The 24648-nt window shown below is 40.0% G+C and overlaps 1 protein-coding gene across 3 annotated transcripts in view; it reads left to right on the top strand.

Annotated features, from left to right (window-relative positions):
* The window catches only part of rxraa (retinoid X receptor, alpha a), a 159617-nt gene that overhangs the window by 67347 nt on the left and 67622 nt on the right, over window positions 1-24648 (top strand). For all 3 annotated transcript variants that reach the window (XM_017492920.3, XM_017492919.3, XM_017492923.3), the window contains exon 2: window positions 15739-15852. In XM_017492920.3, the coding sequence (XP_017348409.1) occupies window positions 15739-15852 (114 nt within the window). The remainder of the gene's footprint in view (window positions 1-15738; window positions 15853-24648) is intronic.

Here is a 24648-nt window from a genome sequence, read left to right as displayed (position 1 = left end):
CAAATTTTGAAAGAAATTTAAAAAACGCAGCAAAATCAAGCATTTTTTTGCCACAACAATCACTAAAAATAACCCGAAAGCGAAATCTTGTATGGACTGATTACGTAAACAGCATTCTTAAAAGCAAAAGTTGCTACAACCCTAATGTTTAGTATACGTTCTGCTGACATGATATTATTAGCTAGGAGCTTGTGTTTGTTCTAGTCCTGAGACTTGAGGGATGTCTGTGAGACAAGTTAGTTCCTGTTATCACTTATATTATAGCAGATATTAATACCTATTTAAAAAATGCTGCTTGTCTTGTTTCCGAGAAACCACAAAGCGCAAGACCTGAAGACTTTCCCATGCCGGAAAGCTTGAAGCTTTCTTGAAGATCTTTACTTGAAACATCTGACTGTTACAAAAGCGTTAACACTGGAGACTCCTTCCAAAAACGCTTAATAAACATCTCACAGACAACTTCACCAAATCTACAAATACAAGCATCTTATAGTCGTGCTAGTACAGAAAATTCATCAGCACATTCTGACCAATCAGTGCTTTGGTATAAAATTCTTTCAATCAATTTTCATTCAAGTTTCATACCATACACGGCATACAGACTCATTTTATTCCATGTCCATATATTTATCGGGTCTAAATTTCCTAGAATTCTGCCGGGTTAACAGTGCTGGCTAAAATCAAGGGAGTTTCTTGACAACGGCTTTAATGAATTAGTCCTGAGTTGCTTTTATTGTTCATGTCGCTCTGAGGACTGGCTTTGGTAATTAACTTCAGCAAAAATGTTTCGACTCGACTGTTTACACAGCAAATAAATCTCGTACTGGTTGTAATTTATCCTCATTCTTGCATTCACTTGGTTTTACTTTCATTTAGTCAAAAGTCTGCATACACACGCACACACATGACTTTGTTCTCGTATATAGTGCTTGTCTAGCACATCAACAGGAAAAAGTCAACCAGAAACGCTAGTAAAAATGTCATGGTTAATGTGCTGAAATTCACATCAAAGGTCGGACGCATCGAGGCAGTTTGGAAATTTAGAATAATGCAAATTAGAGCGTCTGAACGGACTCTTTAAATAACCCAGCACCAATTTTCAGCTCCCCACCGCTTAAGCTTTTTACTGGCTTTTTTTTTAAAAACAGAATCATTTACTCCTTTTTATTTCCTGTTCACACATTATTGTTCATTGGTTCACATTGTTGGAGATTTTTTATTTTTTTTTAATAGAAATAAAGGAAGTTTCCGCATGTTTAATTTGATTTGGAGCCAAGGTCACATCCTCTACGCAAATGGTTGCAGATTTCCACAATTTTCCATTAACGCACGCTTCCATTTTTGAAACTTCACCCTGTCTCCGCTGATATTCAATAATAGATTTGGTGTAGTGGAAGATCTGACTCTTGGAAATGTGTTTCAGGGATTTGAAGGGGTTTTTTTTTATATTGTGCTTCCTATCCAGCCTGCACAGCAAGTCCAGAACGTCACTGATTACAAGTTTCAGATGTGCCTTTATTCATTGAGTGCCTGTCTGCTGTTGATTATGCATGTGGTTTTTTGGGGGGGAAAAAAAACTGGTCTGAAAAGGAAAGGCTGATATATAATCCAAATTCAGGCTGTCTCTGATTTCTGCACACCTGCCTCTCTCGTGTTTTTCTCTCTCTCTATCTTTCTTGAAATTAATGAAAATGTTTGTCATGTGATAGACAAACTACATATTCGTCCATCTTGAAGGATTTAAAGGAAAACCTACTGGACTGGACACTGGAGAGTCATTTTTAAAAAATGGCCAAATTCGCCATATCCGTGATAATGTATAAAGTAACGAGAATATTAATTTAAACCTTACAGTTTGTATTGATAAACCGAAGAAGATTTGATAATAATGTTTCAAATCTGGTGTTTTCCATAGTAATATATTGTTGTTGATATTTTGTGCTCAATATAGAATCTACATTTTTTTTTTTTTTTAAATTGTAATAATCGACAACATAATTTCTCTGTAGAAAGTACTACACTATAAATTAGGGCCAATATAAAACTTCCTGAGACTCCAGATGAAAAAAAAAAAAGTCTATAATTATGTTGACTCTTCTCACTTTAGACATAGTAGAAAGTATGCATAACTTAAAGTGAACCGCGAGTGTGAAAATTAAATGTGAAAATAAAATGCACCACTAATTCCACTAATTTCATACATTTACTCAGACCCCTTTTTATACATCGACAGGCAAGGGACATTAGCTGAAATGTTTAGGAGTTGAATGTGTAGATCTGGCAACTTTCGACTGTGAACCATCCTTCAATAAAAAATTCGTATAGTTTTTAAATAGTGAAATTCAGCTCTTTGGTTTTGTTTTTTTTGTTTTTTTTTTAGCCATTTGGCATTTGGTTTAGGATCAGGTAATAATCTCACACTCTGGCTATGAAGCAGGCAGAGAGAGAGAGCGAGAGAGAGAGAGAGAGTTCAGCATTTTATGCATTCGAATTGCTAGATCAAATAATCCAAACACAGCTTTTATCATCCACAAGTGAGTGTGTTTTGCGTGCATGCTTGTGCCTCATTAGGAAAGGGAATATGCCTGCTGGTTGCACGGCAGTGCAGAGGTGTGCAGTGGTGATGAATGGAGGCGAAGGTATTAAGCTAATGGGGACAGGAGGGAGATATGATGATGCTAATGAGTGTGTCTGAGCTGCACAGTCTGCCACGCCGCCATGGGAATCTGGGTCAGATACCGAGGAGGACATTGTTCACTGATGACAGAAGAAGCACGTGCAACAGAGCTGTATTTCTGTGTGGAGGCGTATGTATATATATGTATGTATATATATGTGTGTGTGTTTCTTTACAGAAGGAGCTAAGACACACTCATTCACATCACATCGTGGTGTGTTTGAATCAGGACGTGCATGGTTGGAGCTGGGGTTAATGTTGAGTTTTAATAAACGGAGGGGGAGGAAGCATTAAGATCAGGTCATTTCAGACACTAACAGGAAGTGTGGCTACAGAGTACATATCATTTGGTCTCCGTTTCCACCTACACTTCAGTCTTCCTGTCATCTAACTGCTCTTCTCTGAGCAACCGTTCTGCTTATATAAGAACGAATACACTCGATATTGTATATAGTGCACAGTGAGAAATATAGTCAAAAGGGCATACGAACATCGATTATTTTCAAAAAACAGTATCGCTTACATTATAGCCGCTTTAAGCGGTCTTTTGTTCACCAAGACAACAAAACGCAGCTTGTCATGTTACTGAGAAACCGTAAAGTACTCCAGAGAATTTAGAGTTACAGCTTCCAATATTGTTCATTCACAGAAAACTTCACCATTTTTCAATGAGTATATGATTTTAAAATTCTTTCCAAATTTATGTGGAGCGTCCACCATAAACGTCCCTGCGTAAGTTGTTACAATACAGGGTGTCCCAAAAGTCTCCATACATAGGGGACTATGTACGCCAGCACCGCATCGGTTGTGTCTTCGTCAGTGGACGTCGGCGGTCGTCCACTCCTCGGATGGTCCGCGACACTTCCAGTCTTTTTCAATCCGTTATAAGTTTGGCAACAGTGTGGTGTGTGATGTGCTCGCCATGTTTAACGTTCAAGGCTGTCACAACCTTGCGACCGCCATGAGAATGTATTGAGAATTTCAATACGTTCTTCTTGTGTCAAAGGCGTTCTTAAAGGCTATCTGGGGGGAAAAAATCTAATATATTTTTTATACATTTGCTAAAAAGTGCTAATTTCCCCTATGTATGGAGACTTTTGGGACCCCCTGTAGAACCGATAACATATTAAGATACATTAATATAAACATAAGATATGAATTACACCCGGAACTACTGTCAGAGTCTCTGTTTTAGGATTACAGCAATGTGGTATATCAATAGCAAAACTATCAAAGTTGATATCAGTTCAAATGTTTGCTTCGCTCTTTCTTAAAATGGTAGGTTTTTGGTAGACAGGTTTATTTTGTTGTTTTTTTTTTTGCAAAATAAGGGTATCTAGAATGCATTGGGGGTGCAAACGTATGCACCCAACATTACACAGAGATCTGTTGACTAAATGGTGAACGTTGATATTTTAGCTTCAGTCATGAAGCAGATTTCGATCATATGATCTGTGGCAGACGGGGACGTGAAGACGTGAAGAATGAGAGATTTGAAACTTAATTTGCATCAAAGGGTTCTTTTTCTTTCCTGCGTATATTCAATCAATCGGTGAGTCCAATCACACAAATTCGATTTCGCCAATCGCCCGAGGAACTTTCTGAATCCCTGAGCAGAATGAGAGAAGCTCTTGTTTAACCCCACGAGCCCTGGAGCGACGTCTGACGCGCACAAGCCGTTTTTCTAAAATCTGCCTCTTAACCTCGTTACTGCTGGCCTCTATTTCCTTCCTGGCCCCTCCTCTGTGTCTGAGTCTTGGCAATTTTTTGGTCTCTTCTTGTGAGAAAAAAACAAAATGAATGGCCAGGTCTGCACAGACCTCCATGAGTGGTTGGCGTTTCTTATCTAGCACATATACGAAGCACGGATTAGGCAGATGTATTATTATCTCAGTCAGAACAGGGTCTGAAGGTCTCCCTGTGGCGTAAGGACGGAAAATACAAGACAGAAAATACAGCAGCTCCACATTGCTCAGCTGCCAGTCAGTGTGAACTATGGTTGTAAGTGCCTGGCAGGCAGTAAACACAGTGGTATAGCATTAATATTTTAGCAGTGCATGGGTACCTTCTCTTTTAATGCACATAAACCAAAGCTGGCTGTGTTTATTATTAATTAATTCTTTACAAAACACAAAAAAAGAGCTTCTCATTGCAAGGTCTGCATGTAACATTATTTATGATTATGCGCAACATTGAGCTTTAAAGTTTTATTTTTTATTTTAGAATTTTTCAGCTTAACCCTTAACAAGGTGTTTTAACCCATCTCAGGCAATAATATTGGTATAAAGGTTTCTTTGGCTGCATTTTGCGCTTAAATGAGTAACAGGGTTGAGATTTTAGCATAGAATTAGCAAACATACAAAGTGCCATTCACTAACATTCATGCTAATGGCAATCAAAGTGATCTCATCAGTCAGTGTCGCAATAGAGAGGTGCAGAAATGAGTCCTAAAATCCGGAAACGAGCTTTTTAAGTTTTTGAGTTCCGGTTCCAACCATAACAAAGTCAATGGGGTTTTTTTAAACAGGTTTTTTTGGTTAAATGGCTGAAATAAAGTCTGTGGTGAACACAAGCTCAGGATATTTCCACGTTTTATTCCAGGACACAAAATACATCAGGAATACCGCAGTCGGGACTTTTAAAAGCTTTTACTTGTCTTGATAAAGACGGCTGCTAAACAAGTGGCCAAATGGGACTACAGAGGTTGTCGGAGACATAAAATGTCATCACGCCGAATCGGAAAACTCATCTACTCCAGCATCGTTGTGTTTATACTCACGCTCTTGCAAACTATTCCAAGTCAAACTTCCCAACTTATCAATTTATAGTATTTTCAAATTGTAGTGTTTATTTTTAATAAAGATTGAAAGAGTTTTCAGGAGCTTAGCGGTGGTGACGTTGAAGTCATGTGGTGTAGTTCGTTTATAGACTAACTTTAACTTTTTTTTTTTTTTTTTTACTTCTGCCGATTGTATTTAGGCTTCAAAATTCACAAAAGTTGTGTTCATTTGTGAAGATTATCTTGATGAATAAAACGTGTAAGAATTATAACCTTTTGTTGGACACAGAGCTTGTTTTCTGCAATGATCCAAAAACCAGTACAAAACTCCTATTGGCTTTTTATCGAGGGAACCAGGGTGACTCTAACTTCCAGTTTGGCCCATCAAAAATACATCATCCCTGCAGCACTCCATGCCATTGAAAATAAACAGGGAAAAAAGAGTGAGAGAATGTAATTTTCTTCTTCCCATGATCTTCAGAAAATTGACTGTTGAACATGTGACTTGTGGAATATTCCAAATATTTCATAGGGGGGGAATGTGTACAGGGATGAGTGAATGAACTAAAATGTCCATTTTTCATAAACTATAATACGAAGTCGTGGAAAAAGGATCTTTCGGGTGTGAGTCACACGTTAAAGCAAAAAAATAATAATAATAATAATTTTGTTTGTACAATTTGCAGGTGTAGTGGACTGGACAAGCAAAAATAGCGTTTTCTTATAACGTTGTTTATCTGAAACATGCACGTAGGTCGTTGTGTGGTTAAAAATATCGATTTCGCTGTTACCTTACATACATGAAGTATTTGTAAATGTAATATCGTTGGGGCACAAATGACACCCCAATCTTGAAATCACCTAACTACGGACAAAATGAGAACGTTCAAGGCTAGCACAGATGCCTTCATTTTGGAATGAAGTAAATGTGAAATCTTTCTGTGTTCTTGACGTTTGAAATGCCCCACCTGGGCAACTGGCAGTTTTCTTCGCCACATGTAATATAGAAAGTGAGTTGTAAATAAAATGACTCGTGTTGGCAACCACAAGCATGGCCGTTAGTAGCACAGCCCACTCACACCCATGCACAGACCTCAAATCTCTCTTTGAACGGATTTCATTTGAAACCGTGCATCGGATCAGCTTGTTTAATCAAAAAAGGGTTGGGGGGTTTTTTTTCGTTTTTTTTTTTTTTTTCGTTTTTTTTTTTCTTTTTTCTTGACAAAGCACGCACACCGAAGTGAAAAGTTCGTCTACACAGGAAACCTTGTCGTCACCTGTCTGTAGACGGGTTTAGCAGTCTGGCTTTGTAGCCTATTGTAGCTCACAGGTGCTGATGTTAAACACAGCTGTATGGCAGCGTGTACCATGTGGCTCAGGTTTTAGTGTACAGAGGAAACTGAGACAGGAAGTGCCATCACTGGGTGTTGCTGCCTCAATGTTCTGCTGTTTTTTGGTATATTTAGGTATATAATGAGATCTGTAAGGGGAGATTGTTGTAATAGAGATGATGGTATGTCTGCTTAGTGCCATAACCCTTTAATCAGCATTGAGATAAAGCTTATTTTAAGGAAACACTGAGTTTTGATAATGTGTTGTTGTATCATTGAGTGAATAACTGCAGTGGTGACTCACTGGTTAAAGACTTTGGGTTACTGATCAGAAAGTCAGGAGTTCAAGCCCCAGCATTGCCAAGCTACCACTGTTGGGCTCTTGGGCGAGGCCCTTAACCCTCAGTTGTATAAGGAGATAAATGTAAGTCGCTCTGGATAAGGGCATCTGCCAAATGCTGCAAATGTTTCAGCAGTTTTGCTTAGATTTATGCTTTTCAGTGGAACTGAATTACCATTGTTTATGTATGTATTAAATGAGAGTCTTATTGCTATGTCAGCTTTTCAGCTCTGAAACTCATCTACATCTTTAAAAAAAAAAAAAAAAGACAGGTTTAATATAGCTGAAATGCCAAAACAAAGCAGAATGTGTACATTAAAAACAAAAATAATACTATTATATATTATTACAGACCTCTTATTATTATTATTATTATTATTATTATTATTATTATTATTATTATTATTATTATTATTTCTCAAAAATGAATCTGTGAACAAAGCGCAGTTATATTGGCTGATTTTATTAAGATGCACCTAGTGTTATCTTTTGAAGTATATTACATCCCATAATGCATAGTTCACACTAATACGATGAATATATATGATATATATGTGGCATTATGCAGGACATCATGACTTCAGTATGCAGTGAAACACAGTAATCCTAAACAGTGTGGGGTCTGTTATTAAAGCAGGACCGCTCGTCGTGATGTTTTTTGATTGGCTGGATGGGAACACCTGTGGATCTCAGCAGTCGGTCCTGTTTAGGGTTGAATTTCGGTATGGTCTATGCCTGGTTCTACCCCCTCTAGATAGCTCTCTGATTAAAGAGACGGCGACTGAGATAATCAGAACGATCAAACGAGTGAAACATTTCTTTTTTTTTTTTCTTTTTTTTTTTCAAAGAATTTTCTCATGCTCGGTGATGTCTTCCTTAAGGAAAAGAAAAAACCTTCACGTTATTTTGAAGTATTAAGACATCATTTTCAGAAACGTAAGTTGAATAATGGTTTTATTTATTTATTTATTTATTTATTTATTTGCTCCAAAGAGCATAAATGGGTTTGGACACATTTAATCCCTGCCATTCAGTGGTAGTAATTTACACATCGAATTGTTTCAAGCTGCCGTAATTCACCTTGGGGTGAACAAGACATTTTGCACTTTAGGTAGCAAAATGCATGCTAATTTAAGTACACATTCGAAATAGACGATACTTGCTATTTTGCACGTGTCAAAGCTGCAATGCGTAATGAATCGTCGTCAGTGTTATGAAGTTTCCATATTTGTTACATACATAAACCTTTACTATATCAGGACTTGAGTCGAACGGTATTACACCATGTCCTTTACATTAAAAGAAAATAGAGAGAAAGGAGAATATGCTTGCATTTTCATTTGAGTGGCCTTTACACAAATGGGGATGAAGAGCGCCTACTTTTTAAAGCATCTGAAGATTGCAGACAACAGTTTGCTGATGAAGCCCACACAGAGACAAGAGGCTTGACATTTTCTCCATGCTGATTGGTAGCATCAAACCAGAGATAGTACTCAAGCAGTGAATCAGGACAGAGAGCATTGAATTCCCACAGCCAGGGAAGCTTGTGCCCAATGGGGATTATTCAGGAGACTCAACAATGTCGGTACTGTCATCTCTGATGGGCTTTGATTAAGTCTTGGGAGAGGTCGAGGCTGTTCAGTGTACAATAACTGTCAGCGCTGTAATTGAATTTAATGAGACACTGCTCCCTCTGATTACTTCTTTAAGTGAAAGGCAACCATCTGAGCTTCGGGTAGAGTGCCAGAGCCGAATCCACTCGCAGCTTACGAGAAGAAACAGCCGCCGCGCTATAACTAAATCGGGTCTGGAACGTAGTACAGGGAGAGAGGAGGTGCTCTGAAAGACTCATTGGTTAGTCAGCACTCCCTTCGACTGCTCCATTAGAAAGAGACTTCATGTTTCGCTCTCCTTTCAGCATTTAGGGATGAGAAGACGTTAATAATGAACAGACTCAAGGCTCCTCAAGGACACAAAAGATGGTAATATGACTCATGAGGCTTGAAGCTGTTTTTCATGGCCAGAGTAACTTCCCTAGAATACACAAAGTTAAACTATTAAAAAAGCTATGCATGGTAATGTTTTATTTTTAATGTCTGAGTATTAAAGGGACCCTGATGAGGCCCTGCACGACGCATTTAACATTCAGTTTACATGGACAGCAATAATCCTATATTAACCAGATTAAAACAGTACTCTGATTAAGAAACTAGCATGTAACCAGCGATTATTGATGACCTTAATCTGACTAAAGTCATACTCGAGGTAAACACAAATCGAATTAAGACGTGTGGAGTATTCCTGTTTTAGTCGCGTTATCGACGTGCGTTACACACCTTTAATCACACTATTAACGTCGTTGAGAGTTTTCGCCGCATTTTGAGACAGGACACGTACACACACGGCAGCGCTCAACCGTTTGACGGCAAACAAGAGAGCACGGCTGCGTGCAAAACCGCGTACTTACCTACTATATAGTAGGCGAAATACATGTATCGCAGCTACTATACAGTAGGTAAGTATGCGGGTTCAGACGCAGCCCACGGCTTCAAGCAGTCGTCTATTAGCACGTACAGCATGACGAATAATTAACTGCACTTGAAGCTTTCGTAAAATTAAACATGAAACACCCAAAACTGTATACGATACCGTAACAAAGACGAACTGTGCGTCTATACGTGAAATTCTGGAGGGACGTCGGACGGTGTGGTGTGGGGACGTAATGACGTGTACCGTTAATCGCTCTATGTTCTATAGCATGTAAAACAGCAACATGAAAGGAATATTCTAAAAGCGAGTCATGTAAACACCTTAATCACGATATCGTCTTACTCAGAATAAGGTCAACGATTAGATTACTTGCTGTCCATGTAAACGTAGTCACTATAGAATATCTGTGAAGCAAGTTAGTTCCCGTTATTTCTTTCACCTGCCTCTTTTTTTTTTTAGCTGACACTGGACACGCCTTTTCCATCCATCCGTCTATTTTTCATATCGCTTATCCTACACAGGGTCACGGGGGAGCCTGGAGCCTATTCCTGGGAACTCGGGGCACAAGGCAGGGGATGGGGGGGCAAGCCCATGGCAGGGCACAATCGCACATATATTCACACACCCATTCACACACAATTTGGAAATGCCAATCAAGCCTACAACTGCAGGAGGAAACTGGAGTACCCGGAGGAAACCCCCGAAGAATGCGGAAAACATGTAAACTCCCTGCACACAGGCGGCGGCGGGATTTGAACCTCCAACCGCGGAGGTGATGTGGTTACATGTCAATACGAAGAAAATTCGCATTCAAATTTTGTGTGGAATTAAATGCGAAAGAACAAATGAGCGTTGCGTACAGCGCTCCCTCCCTCTTTCTTTCCTTCCTACCTTTTCCATCATCATTCATCATTTGTGGTGAATGCCACCGTTTAGATCATGTAATTGAGCTGACTTGGCTGTTCTTCTAAAAATCGTTCCTCGTTCAGCGCTGTTGAGCATTCGTTTCTCGGGCAGTCGCTGTCCAGTCGCGTTAGCGTTAGCCTGAAAGGAAGGCTTAGCTCACGTGCTAATGTTTAGTGACATACCTCAGAGAGACCGAGCATGTGTCTTTCTTTAGTTCAGTTCAGGAAATCGGCTGCTGTGCGATGAAGGAGATTCACTCTATTATGGATGTTGGAATCAAGCTAATAAAGGACTGATGGAAGGTCTAGCCTGTTGACGGCTAACGTCATTCATGTTTCCATCACTGATATACACTGACTGTTTATATATTTTTAATATCATGGTATCATGAAGACTATCCAAGGCATCATATCATGTGCATGGTTGACTTCTTATTCCTATTTCTTCCCCATGCTTCGAGTTGGGTGGAACTATAGTAGTAGTAGGTAACTATATTAGTCACTTTCAAATTTAGGAATCAGAATTAGCATTATGCTACGTCAGCTACTGATTTCGTTATTCACGTTAAGACCGCCCGAGCAGCTATAAACGTTTTTAGCGCAAGTAGCTATAAAAAAAAATCTTTCATTACACGCAATGTAGCTACTGAAGACAAATGACTGAACACGTAACGTCACTTATCCATTATGCTGTTATTTTGGCACTATTTTGTTTATTTTTGAATAAAATTTTACCACAGCGCTGGTAAAATTCTTGATTCTGATTGGTTAGAAGGTGCTGATTAACTTTCTATAACAGCAGTTCTGACAAGAAATGAATGTTTATCGCTGTAATGCAAGCAATAACAGGAACTAACTTGTTTTGTGGATGTTTCACAGCATTGAACAAGAAATGAAATAGTTTGGCATGTGCATGAAGTTTTATTGGAAAGCTTCAGGGTGGTCATTGATTATTTTCCTATAACAGCACAGCCTTTTGTTGTTGTTTTTTTTTTCTCTTAAATATCACCCTCCCCAATTCCCTAATCATGTTTGTATCATTTTTGCATGACCATAGCTGATGGAAACATGGGTTCATTTTGGTTTTCTTAATGTGACCGTGAGTAGGCTTTAGTCATTTTAGTAATATAATAATACGAGCTTGGTACTGGAACTCCGTCAATGGCTATTCTTTAGAAATAGTACAATATAATATAACTGTAATGAACTATTTATTATTAAAACGACTCTCTGAAACATTTTCAGTATATAAGTTGCTATAAGAGGACATTATTGTGGCAGTCAAGGTAATGTAAAGACCATTTCTCTCGTTCTCCCTGGAACTTTTTCCGAGCTCATCTCCTCCACATTCACTTGCCGTGTTCCAGACTTGATGTCCGTCTCTGGCATTTGTGCATTTTTATGATTTTAATGAAAGAGCTGTGGAATGTGTTTGACAGGCTTACCTCCGCTCTCCATCATGCTCTCCTCCACTTTCTTCTCCCAGGCCTCCTACACTTGACCACAGCTTCAGATTCCCAGACGGCTTATCACGAGGAACTAATTCGATATCCCTGCGCCTGTTTTAAATGTCATTGCCTGAGCTCATCTGGAATGACATGATTTTCATGGTAGAAGCGAAAGCACTTTATTGAGCAGGGACTGAAGCGAGGCTATGCCGCTGCCCTCCACTCTTAGTGTTGGCTCCAATCCTAAAGGTCTATACTAGGAAATGAGGAAGCTAACTTTTTTTTTAATAGCGTCACTGATGCACATAGAGCATGAACTCACTCATCCTCTCCATCAGCTCTGAGTCACGTTGCAGCCTTAACTGGCAAGAGAAAGTAAACTACTGTGAAAGTCCAGACCACAAGCTGTGAGTCCAGGGATTAGACTTTCTATCTGTCTCTTTTTCTGATTCTTTTTCTCAGTAAGGTAACTGGTATCTCTTATATCCCTGAATCTGTATTGAATAATGAATTCAATTCATATTCTATGAATATGCATAAATCGGAAAATTGGAAATGTTAGATTTGTCACATGGCAACACAAATGGGATTTCAAAAACAGGCTTTCAGATTGCATTTTCAGGCACTCTGACGATGGGTGCCTCTAGGGTTCTTTGAATCATTATGGGCTCTTGATAGATTCATCTCTTAGGGGAACCCTCTGTTTCAAATGTCGCTTCCTAACGGGCCTTTTCTTGGAACATTTTCTAATATGGAAACCTATTACAAGGTTCTACATAGAACCTTTAAGAGTTCCCTAAAAGGGACTAACCAAAAATGCTTATGGATTGTGTATCTACCTTTTTATTGGTTTTCTCTAAGGGAACCTTCTTGGGTGATGAGCATACATGGTTTTACATAGAACATTAAAGGGTTCTCTGAAAGAGGAAATCTTTTAGGATTGTATATTTGATCTTTATTTTTTCGAATGTCACTTCCTAAAGGGTCTCTTCTTAGAATCCCGTGTAATATAAAAAAGCTGGACAAAGAATCTTTAAGAGTTGCAACAGTGGGACAAACCAAAGAACTCTAAACTCTTTAATTCTCTTTAATAACCAAAGCCTTTGTTGTGTAGGTCTACCTGGAACCTTTAAAAGTTCCCCTAGAGGGACAGATCAAAGAATGCATAAAGTTGATCTGTTTATCATTTTCTTCTAACATAGTTTCTAAAAGGGGCTCTACGTTTCGCCAATAGAGAAAGGTTGTTGTAAGGTTTTACATAGAAAATATAAGGGTTCTTATGAAGGGACAAACTGCTAAATCTTTAAGGGTTCTACCATTAACCGTTTTAAGTGTGTACTCTCCTTATTTTAATGTACAGTAGGTAAACCATAACAGTTATACTTTTATTCATCATCAAGTTTAGTTTGTAGTAGTAGCATAGTCCTTTAATTTGCATAATGTGCCTGTGTTGTGAGACCATAACCTGATCTTATAAATAAATTGTTAAAGTTTTAAGTTAAAAAAGGTTCCTCATAGGTTCTTTGGATGGTTAATGATTCAAGCGTTCGAAATGGGTTCGACGAAGAACGTTTTCTGTAAGCAAAACAATCTGTTTTCGAGAATCCATGGGTTTTTAATTGAGGGTGTTGGATAAAACTTGAATGAAAAAATATGTCTTGTTGTGCTGTATCAAATTTGAACAACCGGCATCAGACGACCAAGATTAGCTCATGTTTGTTTGTTTTTGTTTTTTTTATTTAAGAGTTACTTTAAATCTTGAAGTAACAGTAAATGTATTTATTCTTGTTCTCATTCTAATGGTGTACATGAGTCATATAAATGACATTAGTATGCAGAATGACCTACGACCTCCAAAATGCACAGCTTGGCATCCCTCCCTACCCCCTGCAGCCGTGCTTGTCTCATCTGGCATTTCACCAGCATAGAGTCATGTGCCACCCACTTGTTGAGCGCTAGGAAGGGGCATTGGTTTGAGGCAAGCCTGGGGCATCAGTAGCCTTGAGGGCTTTGGGTCATGTGGTACAGGATGGAACTGAAAATGTTAGGGGGCAAATGGGTCACACTACGCCACTAAAGGTCAGAGACAGAGTCAGGAGGAGTCATGAGATCAGTGCTTTTCATAAAGATCTGGTCTGCGGTTTAAAAAGCAGGCCATTGTGTGAGTTAGCCCGCCTGATTGTTTAGCTCTAGGCCGGGACTTTTGGTTTCTTTAGGCTTCTCTGTAGTGTGACTAAGTTGTATTTAGAAAAAGTAAACAAATACCTACTGTTGTTTTCTTCTGCCATTGCCATGAAGGAATGTACGTAAAAGTTCGTAACTCTGGTATAAAAATTATTTCCAAAGCTTTCACTTTTAATTTCGTAATCCCAGCTTTAAAGTGATGTTCGTGTGGAACTTCTTGGGAAACTATTTACAGCGATTCCAGTAAAATAAAATAAAAAATCACAAAAAGAAGTCTAAATTTGCCTGATTCTGTTATGACTGTCTGATTCTGTTATAACCATCTGATTCTGTTATGAGTACTGCCTGGTTCTGTTATGAGGACCATCTGATTCTATTATGACTGTCTGAATCTGTCTGATTCTGTTATGATTCTGTTATTAGGATTGCCTGATTCTGTTATGATTCTGTTATTAGGATTGCCTGATTCTGTTATGATTCTGTTATGACCGTCTGAATGTGTCTGATTCTATTATGAGGACTGCCTGATTCTGTTATGACTGTCTGAATCTGTCCATTTCTGTTATGAGACTGCCTGATTCTGATGAGACTGTCTGATTCTGTTATGACTGTTTGAATCTGTCTGATTCTGTTGAGACTGTCTGATTCTGTTATGAGGACCTCCTGATTCTGTTATGACTGTCTGAATCTGTCTGATTCTGTTGAGACTGTCTGATTCTGTTATGAGGATTGCCTGATTCTGTTAAGACTGTCTGAATCTATCTGATTCTGTTATGAGGACCTCCTGATTCTGTTAAGACTGTCTGAATCTGTCTGATTCTGTTATGAGACCGTCTGATTCTGTTATGACTGTTTGAATCTGTCTGATTCTGTTGAGACTGTCTGATTTTTGCTATGAGGACCTTCTGATTGTGTTGTGACTTACTGAATCTGTCTGAAACTGTTATGACTGTTTGAATCTGTTTGATTCTGATTTTTGCTGTGAGGACCTGTCTTATGACTTACTGAATCTGGCTGATTCTGTTATGACGACCATCAGATTCTGTTAGAACGACCTTCTCATTATATTATGACAAGTGTCTGATTCTCTAAACCAAGCACCTGATTCTATTTTGGCAATTGTCTTATTCTGTTATAATGACTTTCTGATTCGGTTTTGACAACCGTCTGATTCTGTATAACGACTTTCTGATACCGAATGAGGACCGTCTGCTTCTATTATAATCACGGCCTGATTCTGTATGACAATTATCTCGTTCTCTGACCATCGACCGTCTAATTCTGCATCACAACCATCTGTGTGTCCAGGAGTAAACCAGTTATTGTATGTTAAGGTGTGAAGTGCAAACGTGTACCAGTCACAACACGTGGATGTCCATGGGTCCTTAAAAAGTTTTTATTTGACTAAAAAGTATATCTCAATAAGTAATAAATGACTGGAAATCGAATTGCTGTCTTTTTTATTTAATTGAAAGTGGCATTCAAAGGTACTAAATCAAATCCGTGGATGCCCTGCTTGTATTACAGTTCAGCTGGGCGTAATGCAGATTTGATTTAACTTGTACGTGTTTGCTGTTCACGCAGGGTTCCTGAAACCCCAGTGCTCGCTGGCGCCGCCCCCTCAGAGAGGCCGCTCGGGGGAATCCTGCTCCTGTTTCAGCGGCATGTGTCCTCTCCATCAGCGCAGACTCTCCACAGGTAACACAGCCTCGTCACTCAGCAGACGCCAGCACACAAAACCTCCACTGTAGTCCGGCCACGGCTCTGCGCCTTCAAAAAGTCTATTGTGCGCCTATAGTAAAGAGCACACACACACACGTCCCTGTACAAATCCTTGAGTTTTCCATTCGCTGCGAAATGAACTACAATGAGTATGATGTAAAACGTACATTTATTCCACATAGAGAGCTGTTCACACAGCAATTATCAGTCCGCCTTTACTTTTCATCACTCGGGCTTAAGAACGCCGGGTTACAGCAACACGAGCATGACTTTGCACGGCAATCGTGTCCTTGTGGTATGCAGAGAATGACGCATCACATCACAAAGATAACACTCAGCTCCAGTGCAGCTCGTACGTTACTCTAGAATAACGTACAATTCACTATGCATTGCATTGCAGTACTTGTACACATGCAGGCAATGTTAAATTGAAATCATGATACATTTTCATTTTATAGCATCAGAGGAGAGGTACGGTGGCTTAGTGGTTACCACATTTGCCTCGCAGCTCCGGGGTTGGGAGCTCGAATCCCACCTCCGCCCTGTATGCGTGGAGCCTGTATGTTCTCCTCGTGCTTCGGGGGTTTCCTCCAGGTACCCCGGTTTTCTCCCGCAGTCCAAACACATGCAGTGTAGCCCAATTGGTATTTCCAAATCGTGTGAGTGCGTGTGCAATTGTGGCCTCCGATAGGTTGGCACCCCGTCCCGGGTATCCCCAGCCCCGCGCCCCTACTTCCCTGGGATAGGCTCCAGGCTCCCACGTGACCCTGTGTAGGATAAGCAGTATAAAAAATGGATGGATGGATGGATAGCATCACATTTCTGAGTTAAATATAATTCAATTTCATTTCACTTCAGTAGGCACTAACATGATATATAATCATATATGATATTATAACATCATGAAAGTATAATATATTGTTGAATGTGTGCCCTGGGATGGATTGGCAACCTGTCCAGGGTGTACCCCGCCTTGTGCCCGATGCTCCCTGGGATAGGCTCCAGGTTTCCCCGTGACCCTGAAAAGGAGTAAGCAGTATAGAAGATGGATGGATGGATGGATGGATGGATGGATGGATGTTGTTTCCTTGACCCATACATGGTGACATTTTAGCGTTTACATATCTGATACATCATCAGCACAAGTTCTACAAGATATTATGACCTTATGATCTTATTTCAATAGAAAACTGTCCACGTAATATCGAAGCACTGACAGTTTGTGTTCTATCTGGCTCCACGTGTGTTACGTCGTTACTTATTATTTCACATTGTCACAGGAATATCTATCTCTGTGACAAAGCAGTTCAGCAAAATAGTGAGCCTGACAACATAACAGTTAATCCTGATATTATTCTACAGTATGTTTACATGATATGTGTGTTCGTTATCCAGATGCCATCCAGATGTAAAATAATCAGATAGATCAGATCGAATGTTTGAAACCTTTATGGGTTTTTTTTTTTTTCCGTTTGATTTTTCTTCTTCTTTTCTTGTATATAATATACAGTCAGCAAACTGCCAGCGCATAAAATAGCAGCAAGACAGTGTTCCACAGCCTCATCCTTAAATTTCACGGGGCGCTAATGACCGAGTAGACGTTCAAGCACTTGATTATAGGGCAGGTAGAAGTCTAACTGGTGGTGAACTTTTGCTAGATGTTTGATGTAACATGTCATTTTCACTGATGGTGTTTCTGTCTCTGACATGCTTTTTCCTGTAAACTGGTTATAGAGTAATTGTGGCTTCACAAGAATGCAAAACCAGACATGTCAGTCTTGGTTTAAAAACAATAACTAGAGAAAAAAAAAAAAGTGTTCTTAAAGTATGTTCGTAGGTGTCTTTTGATTTTGTTTGTAGCGTTGAGAGAAGAAGGAAAAAAAAAAGATTATCAAGAACGACTTTTTTCTCAAATACCTGCACAGTGGACATGTTTGAACAGTGTCTCAGAGGCACACGTGTTTCTTTGTGAAGCCGTCAGAGGACCGTGTGATTGATTGGCTACATTTTTACTGTCACGGGCAGGACTGAGTGGGGGCGGTGTGTGTCTCCAGAGCAAGTTACAGTCAGCCAGCATGCTTTATTGAACTCGCTGACGGAGCAGCGAGCTGTGTTTTTTTTTTTTTTTTTTTTTTTTTTTTACAGCTTTTGTTTGAAGACTTGTTTGACTTTGCTGAAATATTCGAAGCCATTTACACTCTGGTGGTAATTCTTATATAGAAGTTACCGTTTATGCCTGCCTGGACTCCACCGAGCGCTTTCGGAAAAGCCAGCAAGCACTGCTGAAAATTAGTTCTGTCTTTTTATGATGTTGTCCGCGTATCCCACATAAAAGGCGAACGGAAAGGCAGTCTTTAAAAAGGCCGCATGGCGTGGTGCGGTTTTGTCGTAGGCAGATTTGAACTGGTGGCTGTGGAAAAGCCAGGGTGAGCCTAGCTGGAGTCTCACGTTTATAGTAGGAGTAATGACAACGTTCGTAATTAGGAAACGTGTCGCTGTAAATCTTACGCTGAGCCCGAAGGAGGCCAACCAAAGTGTGTGTGTGTGTTTGTGTGTGTGAGTAAGCGGCTGATCCGTAGCTGATCCTCGTGAACTTCTCTGCACTCACTGATGTGGCCGCACTTGAGATTCCGGCGGTTTTATATTGTTTTGGATTTCCGTAAAAGCAAATCCTTGCTGGAAAGAGAGCGTGAGAAATGCAGCATCCCCATGCTCCCGTCTCTCCAGATCGTTTCAGAGGCGCTCGTTTTTTTGTTTTCCGTTTGCCGAAAGGTTCGGTTTCAAATGTGAAGTGCGATGAGGAACCAAGAAGAACCCTTTTTTTTTTTTTTTTTTTTTTTTTTGCAAGTGTTGTATGAGGTGAGCGTATAAAAGAAAAAAGAAGAAGAAAAAAAAACAGGCCTTTTTTTTTAAGCACCTCACAATGCAGGCCTTGTCCTGAAAATTTGGGCTTCTTCTCGGCACACTGAACGGAGGAATGGAAAAGATTATCCACAGGAATGTCTGGGGTGCCCTCAAACCCAGAGCTGAACGCGAGCGGCCAATGGGAGAGCGCAGGCGAGCGGCAGACTAATTTTTTCCTGATGAACTCAGCCGCCTGCTCCATAATGGGTTCTGATTGCCAGCTCTGAACTCACATATGGACCATGTTTGGAGAGGCTAAATTGTGGGACCAATTCGGTATTGGGCGGGGGAGAAAACGGTCGCTGACTCTGCCTTTGTTGTTTCATTAGAGCTGGTAATGGACGCACTCTGGCTCAGTGTCTGAGTCTCTCTGTCCATCCTTTTCCTCCAGATGTGCTTTTTAATAATCACACTTTATTGACATCACTCTGGAAGGAGTTACACCCAAAAACCAAGCCACGTATATAACTAGCGTAATTGTATTGCTTGTGTTTCAGGGGCCCTGGTGCCTTGGGTTAAAGCGTGGCTTCATAAATTCTGCCAATTAATTTGGTGCTTATTTATTGTGTCTCTGAGTGCGCCTGGATTAAGCCCATAAATTTCAAGGGAATGTGGCCGACACGAGCTGAGTGTATTTTTGCTCTTTGTGTAAAGACTTAAGCTGAACCATAGACCTTCAATAAAAAATAAATAAATAAATAGTGGGGGGGGAGGGGGGTGTGTCACGCCATGTGGTTAAGCTCCAGCGAGTGATCCAAGCATGTGCTTGTAGACCTTGTGGTCGTAGCGGGGGAGGGGATGCCGAAAACTGAGGGGAGTCACAGCAGCGGCCGTTGCCTCCGTATGCGTTCTGGATTAGGGTCTCAGAGAGGTTAGGGGTCAAGGGAAGAGAGCTCGTTAGCTCCGACATGTTCCACACTCCTCCGATTTTAATTGGCCTTAGCCGCTGTACACACACTCCCTCGCAGCTTCCTGTTGGCCGTGCGCTCAGAGTCGATTACAGGGCCAGGTCCTCTCCTCCCTCTCAGATTCATCATCATCATCCCGCACAGTAGTTATTTTAATACTTTTATTTATTTAAGCTGCTCTTCAAAGCCAAGCCAGTGGAAGGAGCGATTTCAGTGCACTGTTTAAAAAAAAAAAAAAAAAAAAGTTGGCTTCACGTAACATTTCAAGGCAACTTGCTGCACAGATTTTTTAACTCAAGGTTAAAAATTGAGTTAAGTGAACAACTTTGGTTAAAAGTTGAGTAAACTCAAAAAAGCTGAACAGCAAGTTGCGTTGAAATTTTAAGTTAAGTTAACTTTTTTTTATTTATTTATTTATTTTTTTAACAGTGTGGCTATTTCTGTTGTTGTTGTTATTGTTGTTGTTTATTCCAGACTATCCTTAGGTCCTTCTGGAAATGGGGGTTTGTCTCTCATTTATGTGGTCAAAGCCAGTAAAAGGGTTTTTCTTAAGTCCATTTTAATCAGCTATTTCATATTGTTTTAGCAGCTGGATGTACATTTTGAAGAAGGGCTGAGATTTTTCAAACCAAAATCTTTCAGAACTTTTTTCCCCTGCTTTTTAACTTTGCTATATTTGTTCATCCGAAAATAATAACCCAAAAACGAAGTTTTTATATTATAAATGTGTGTATATTAGTTTATTTAACGTTTATATTCCCTACCGCAAATTCTTGGCTCCTGTGATTGTAACAAATTAAGGTTTCCCTACAAAAGAATAAAGGGGGGGGGGGGGGTTAGTTGGACGACGATGATGATGATGATGATGATGATGATGATGATGATAAAAAATATAAGAACATGACAAGCTACATTTTTTTGTCTTGTTATCTGCTAATTAACTATTAAATTACCTATTAATTATGAAAAGAAAAAAGAGAGGCTGTCAAGTGAAGGACTGTTTATATAACTTGTTGAGGTCAGGGTTTAATGCATTAGGTAATTTTGTATGATTCACCCAAGCGTCTGGCGACCTAGAGCGAGCATGCTGACCGGAACATTAGGTCAGAATGTTAAAAGGAACATTAAATTCATAATGTGTGACGTGTTTTTTTTTCCTCAGCTATGCCTGTCTAGAGAGTGCCACTGTAATCACTGCGAATACTATAATACTTGTGTTTGCACTAAGCTTCTGTGTGAGGCAGACCATCGCGCTCAGGTCAGGTCATCTCCAGTCTGTACAACAATTCTCACTGCGATTGACTGACACTTGCCAAAGAGAAAGTAGGGGGCCAAGCAAAAAACAGAAATGTAGAGTACTTCCTTTGGCAGGGAATAACAGCAGCCATCCATAGTGGCTTGGTCAGGGGAATTCAGAAAGACTAAGCCTTTGATAACTCACTGAGCTCTTAATCTAGCCACAGCGTGCCACCATCACAATGAAATGCTACTGATTGTTGCGGCTCATCAGCCAAGCAGGGGACTCTCAATACCATCCCTGCTTCTAAAATATCCGCCTCTGGCACAGGAAGTGAGCCTGATGCTAGTTATCTCATGCTCCTATACTCTCTCTCTCTCTCTCTCTCTCTCTCTCTCTCTCTCTCTCTCTCTCTCTCTCTCTCTCTCTCTCTCTCTCTCTCCCTCCCTCTCTCTCTCTCTCTCTCTCTCTCTCTCTCTCTCTCTCCCTCTCTCTCTCTCTCTCTCTTTATCCTTCTTACAGAGTCAGTTCATTGAAATATGATTAAACAAACCCAATTTATTATTCCCAAGGATTCAACCTGTTTTCTGTACTGATCTTTCTTGCTAGTTTCTTGCTCTTGTATTGGGGAAATACAGTTTAACAATAGTTGTTGTTAAAAATCAGTTTTCCAGTCTTACAGAACCAAGTATTGCACCTCTTCCAGAGAACCAGTCATTAAAATACTACTTTTGTATGTCTCGTGCCTAGTTTTAGGGTCTCTCAGGGTAATCTATGCAAAATTAGTGATATCGAATTTCATAATATGAGCGTGCTGTGCATTCCTGTGGGGGAACAAACAACAACATGAAGTTTGCACATTGTGCAAAAGAGTCTTTGGATGCGCTACACTTTCCTAACTGGGCATCGCACACTTTCTGACTGATTTTAGACGGTATATTTATGGTGTTCATTTAAGAATCAATATAGGGACACAAGTTAAGTTTTTCAAGATCTATTTTGTCGCTATGAAATACTCGGAAAAGTACGTCGTGGCAACTAGTGCACTTTTTCCCAGTTGAGTTATTTGCCGTCATTGTTTGCTTTCATCTTGTACTACTACTACACTACACCCCGAGCTGGTTTGAAATGTGTTGATAGAAACCGAGTCACGCCAATGAGTCCGAAACTCTATACGGAATACTTGATTTTCTGTCTACGATGATTTATGCAAAAAAAATAATAAAAAACACAAACAACAGCCAACCAGCCCAGACAGCAGCCCTGATTGTGAATAGTGGCTATAATCAGTATCTTTTCATTAAATAGAGACTGTGAAAGACAACAGCAGTGTTCAGTAAGCTCAGGTGACCTTTGGAGACTCAGGGTAGTGTGCATGGTGCGTTTGGCGTGCAATCCTGGCACATGAAGGAAAGTTCAGGAAGGAGAGGGAGAGTCTATTTTGACTCTAAAGCAGTCTGACACGCTTGGAATTATGCTTGGAGAGAGGAAGGAGAGGCACAAGCTGAGCGAGCATTTGATCCAGATGCCACCAAAGCCGATCTCATGAGGCGGAAGGTCAGTGCAGGAGCACCTGCTGCCCCACGTCCAGCGTAACGGACCATGACTGCTTCTGAAACATGCTTGAAACGGGAAACATGCTTGAAGCCTGAGAAATGACCTTGCAATCAGACTTGTGGTTGTGCAACAGGACTGTCTGAGGGGTGATAATGTGGTGCAAGGCATGCTGGGGTGTGAAGGGTTAAGCAGTCACCAATATGGCTTTCCTTTATGGGTTGAAGGTGTGTGTGTAGACGCCTTCTGCTTAGGAGCTAATGGAAATGTCTGACTTGGATGTGCCGCTGTTCACTGGAACAGTACAGGGAGAAAAATTACAAGTGTTCAAATGTACCGGAAATTTTGGCACCGTTCTGGAACTGTGCTTTTTTTTTTTTACTTTTCCCATTGGCCACTAGTCAGTACAGTCAATATACCAAACATCCAGATTTTTTATTACAGCACAAATGCAGCACGATGAACGAGAAATAGTTTGTTTTGCAGGGTTTATAAGGGATTTTTAGTACTTTTATAACTTTATTTTTTTCTCAGCCAATCTATGATGGTTAAGCAAGCGTTGTGTTGACTCCACAATTGTGTCATTGGGCACCGTAGCTGATATTACTGTCATTACTGTGCTTGTTCCTGTAATCGTTCAGTTTGATGAGAAATGTACGAGAACCTCAGGTTCTGTTGGTTCTTCTGTGGGCCAGTAATTCTTTTTAGATAAGACTGTATCTCTGTTGGTCGGCTCCAGAGGTTTCAGCAGCCCTGGCCTTTTCCTGTTGTCCATCTGCCAACATTAAGGGCACTTTCAGATGAACTCTTGCGAAAAACAGACCATTAGCAACACAAAACGTTCAAGCAAAACACACAGGCAGATGCTACGGGGAGGAAAACTGGGGCAGGGTGTGTTTGATTGGGCAAAACAAATGCCACAGTGGCAGCTTGTCTTCGTGTCTATTACAGATATTGATAGTGAGATAATTGACTGACATGTCCATGCAATGAAATGTACATGAAACTGAACGATGAAGAAGCAGGACAGTGGGATACTGCGAAAGCCCGGAGGACTGTGTTTGGCCCTGCCTCTTTAAAATAAACCAAAATATACGTATACATTCTATATATTACCTTAATGTAAGGATGTAATAAGTCATGAATAATGAATTTTCTTCTAATTTAGGAGCAAAATAACACACTGGACTACCTTTATGCTACACAGTATATTTGCACTCGACTTGTACTGTCTTGTATTAGCACTTTGTGTAATTCTGTGCACTATTGATGGGAATTGCGTATCTTGTCAGTGAGTCAGATCATTAACTCGGCTCACAAATAAGCGACGACTCCCAATCGGCTCATTTTGACCCGAGAGAACTGGTTTTGTTTTTGTTTTTTTTTTGTTTTTTTGTTTTCCAAAAATGACAACGTAGGGTACACGACGTATGTCACATTGCAGCACTAAATCTAAGCAACTATTCATTTACATTGTCATTGTGTAAGCCTGAATTCTGTCTAAAGCCTCAAAATATCTGTACCAGTTTGTCTGTATACTCTATATTGTTGTTTAATATTTTTCCACTTGCACGGATGCGAGAAAGGTGCTCTATGAAATGAGATAGCCATTATTACTATATGTGGGTTTCATACCAAGCTCTATTTCTGTAAACGGTCTTTGGAATACTGTGATTTTCGAGTCCATAAAACACGCAATGCCATATGGTGCAGTTCCTCAGATAACAGCTGCCTCGCCAGAGCTTAATATGAAGCCCTTCTGAGACCCAGTTTTCCTCTATCCAACTTCTCACCTTCCACTGTGTCGAAGATGATGACTTTATACTACAGCGTTCATGAATTCTCGAATCTGATTGGTCAGAAGGTGTTAATAAATTTTCTATAACAGCCGGTCTGACAATAACATATAACATATACAGGGACTAAACGTTTGATCGTAAATACGGTGCAGTTTTTTGCGAGGAGACGTTTTTTTCGGAAGGAGTCTCCAGTTTCAGAGCTTTGTAGCAGTCAGAAGTAAAGCTCTAACTTTAAGAAATGTAACAAGATGGCGTGTTTAATCTTTCAGATTCAGAGATGCACATATATATTTCTTCCCTGCTGATTACAAGAAGTGCAGCAGCCCACACTTATGAATATTCTCCAGGACGCCTTCTGCAGATTAACTGC

This window comes from Ictalurus punctatus, chromosome 18, assembly GCF_001660625.3.
Source record: "Ictalurus punctatus breed USDA103 chromosome 18, Coco_2.0, whole genome shotgun sequence".
In the NCBI taxonomy this organism is placed as follows: Eukaryota; Metazoa; Chordata; class Actinopteri; order Siluriformes; family Ictaluridae; genus Ictalurus; species Ictalurus punctatus.
This window is presented reverse-complemented; position numbering and strand designations above follow the sequence as displayed.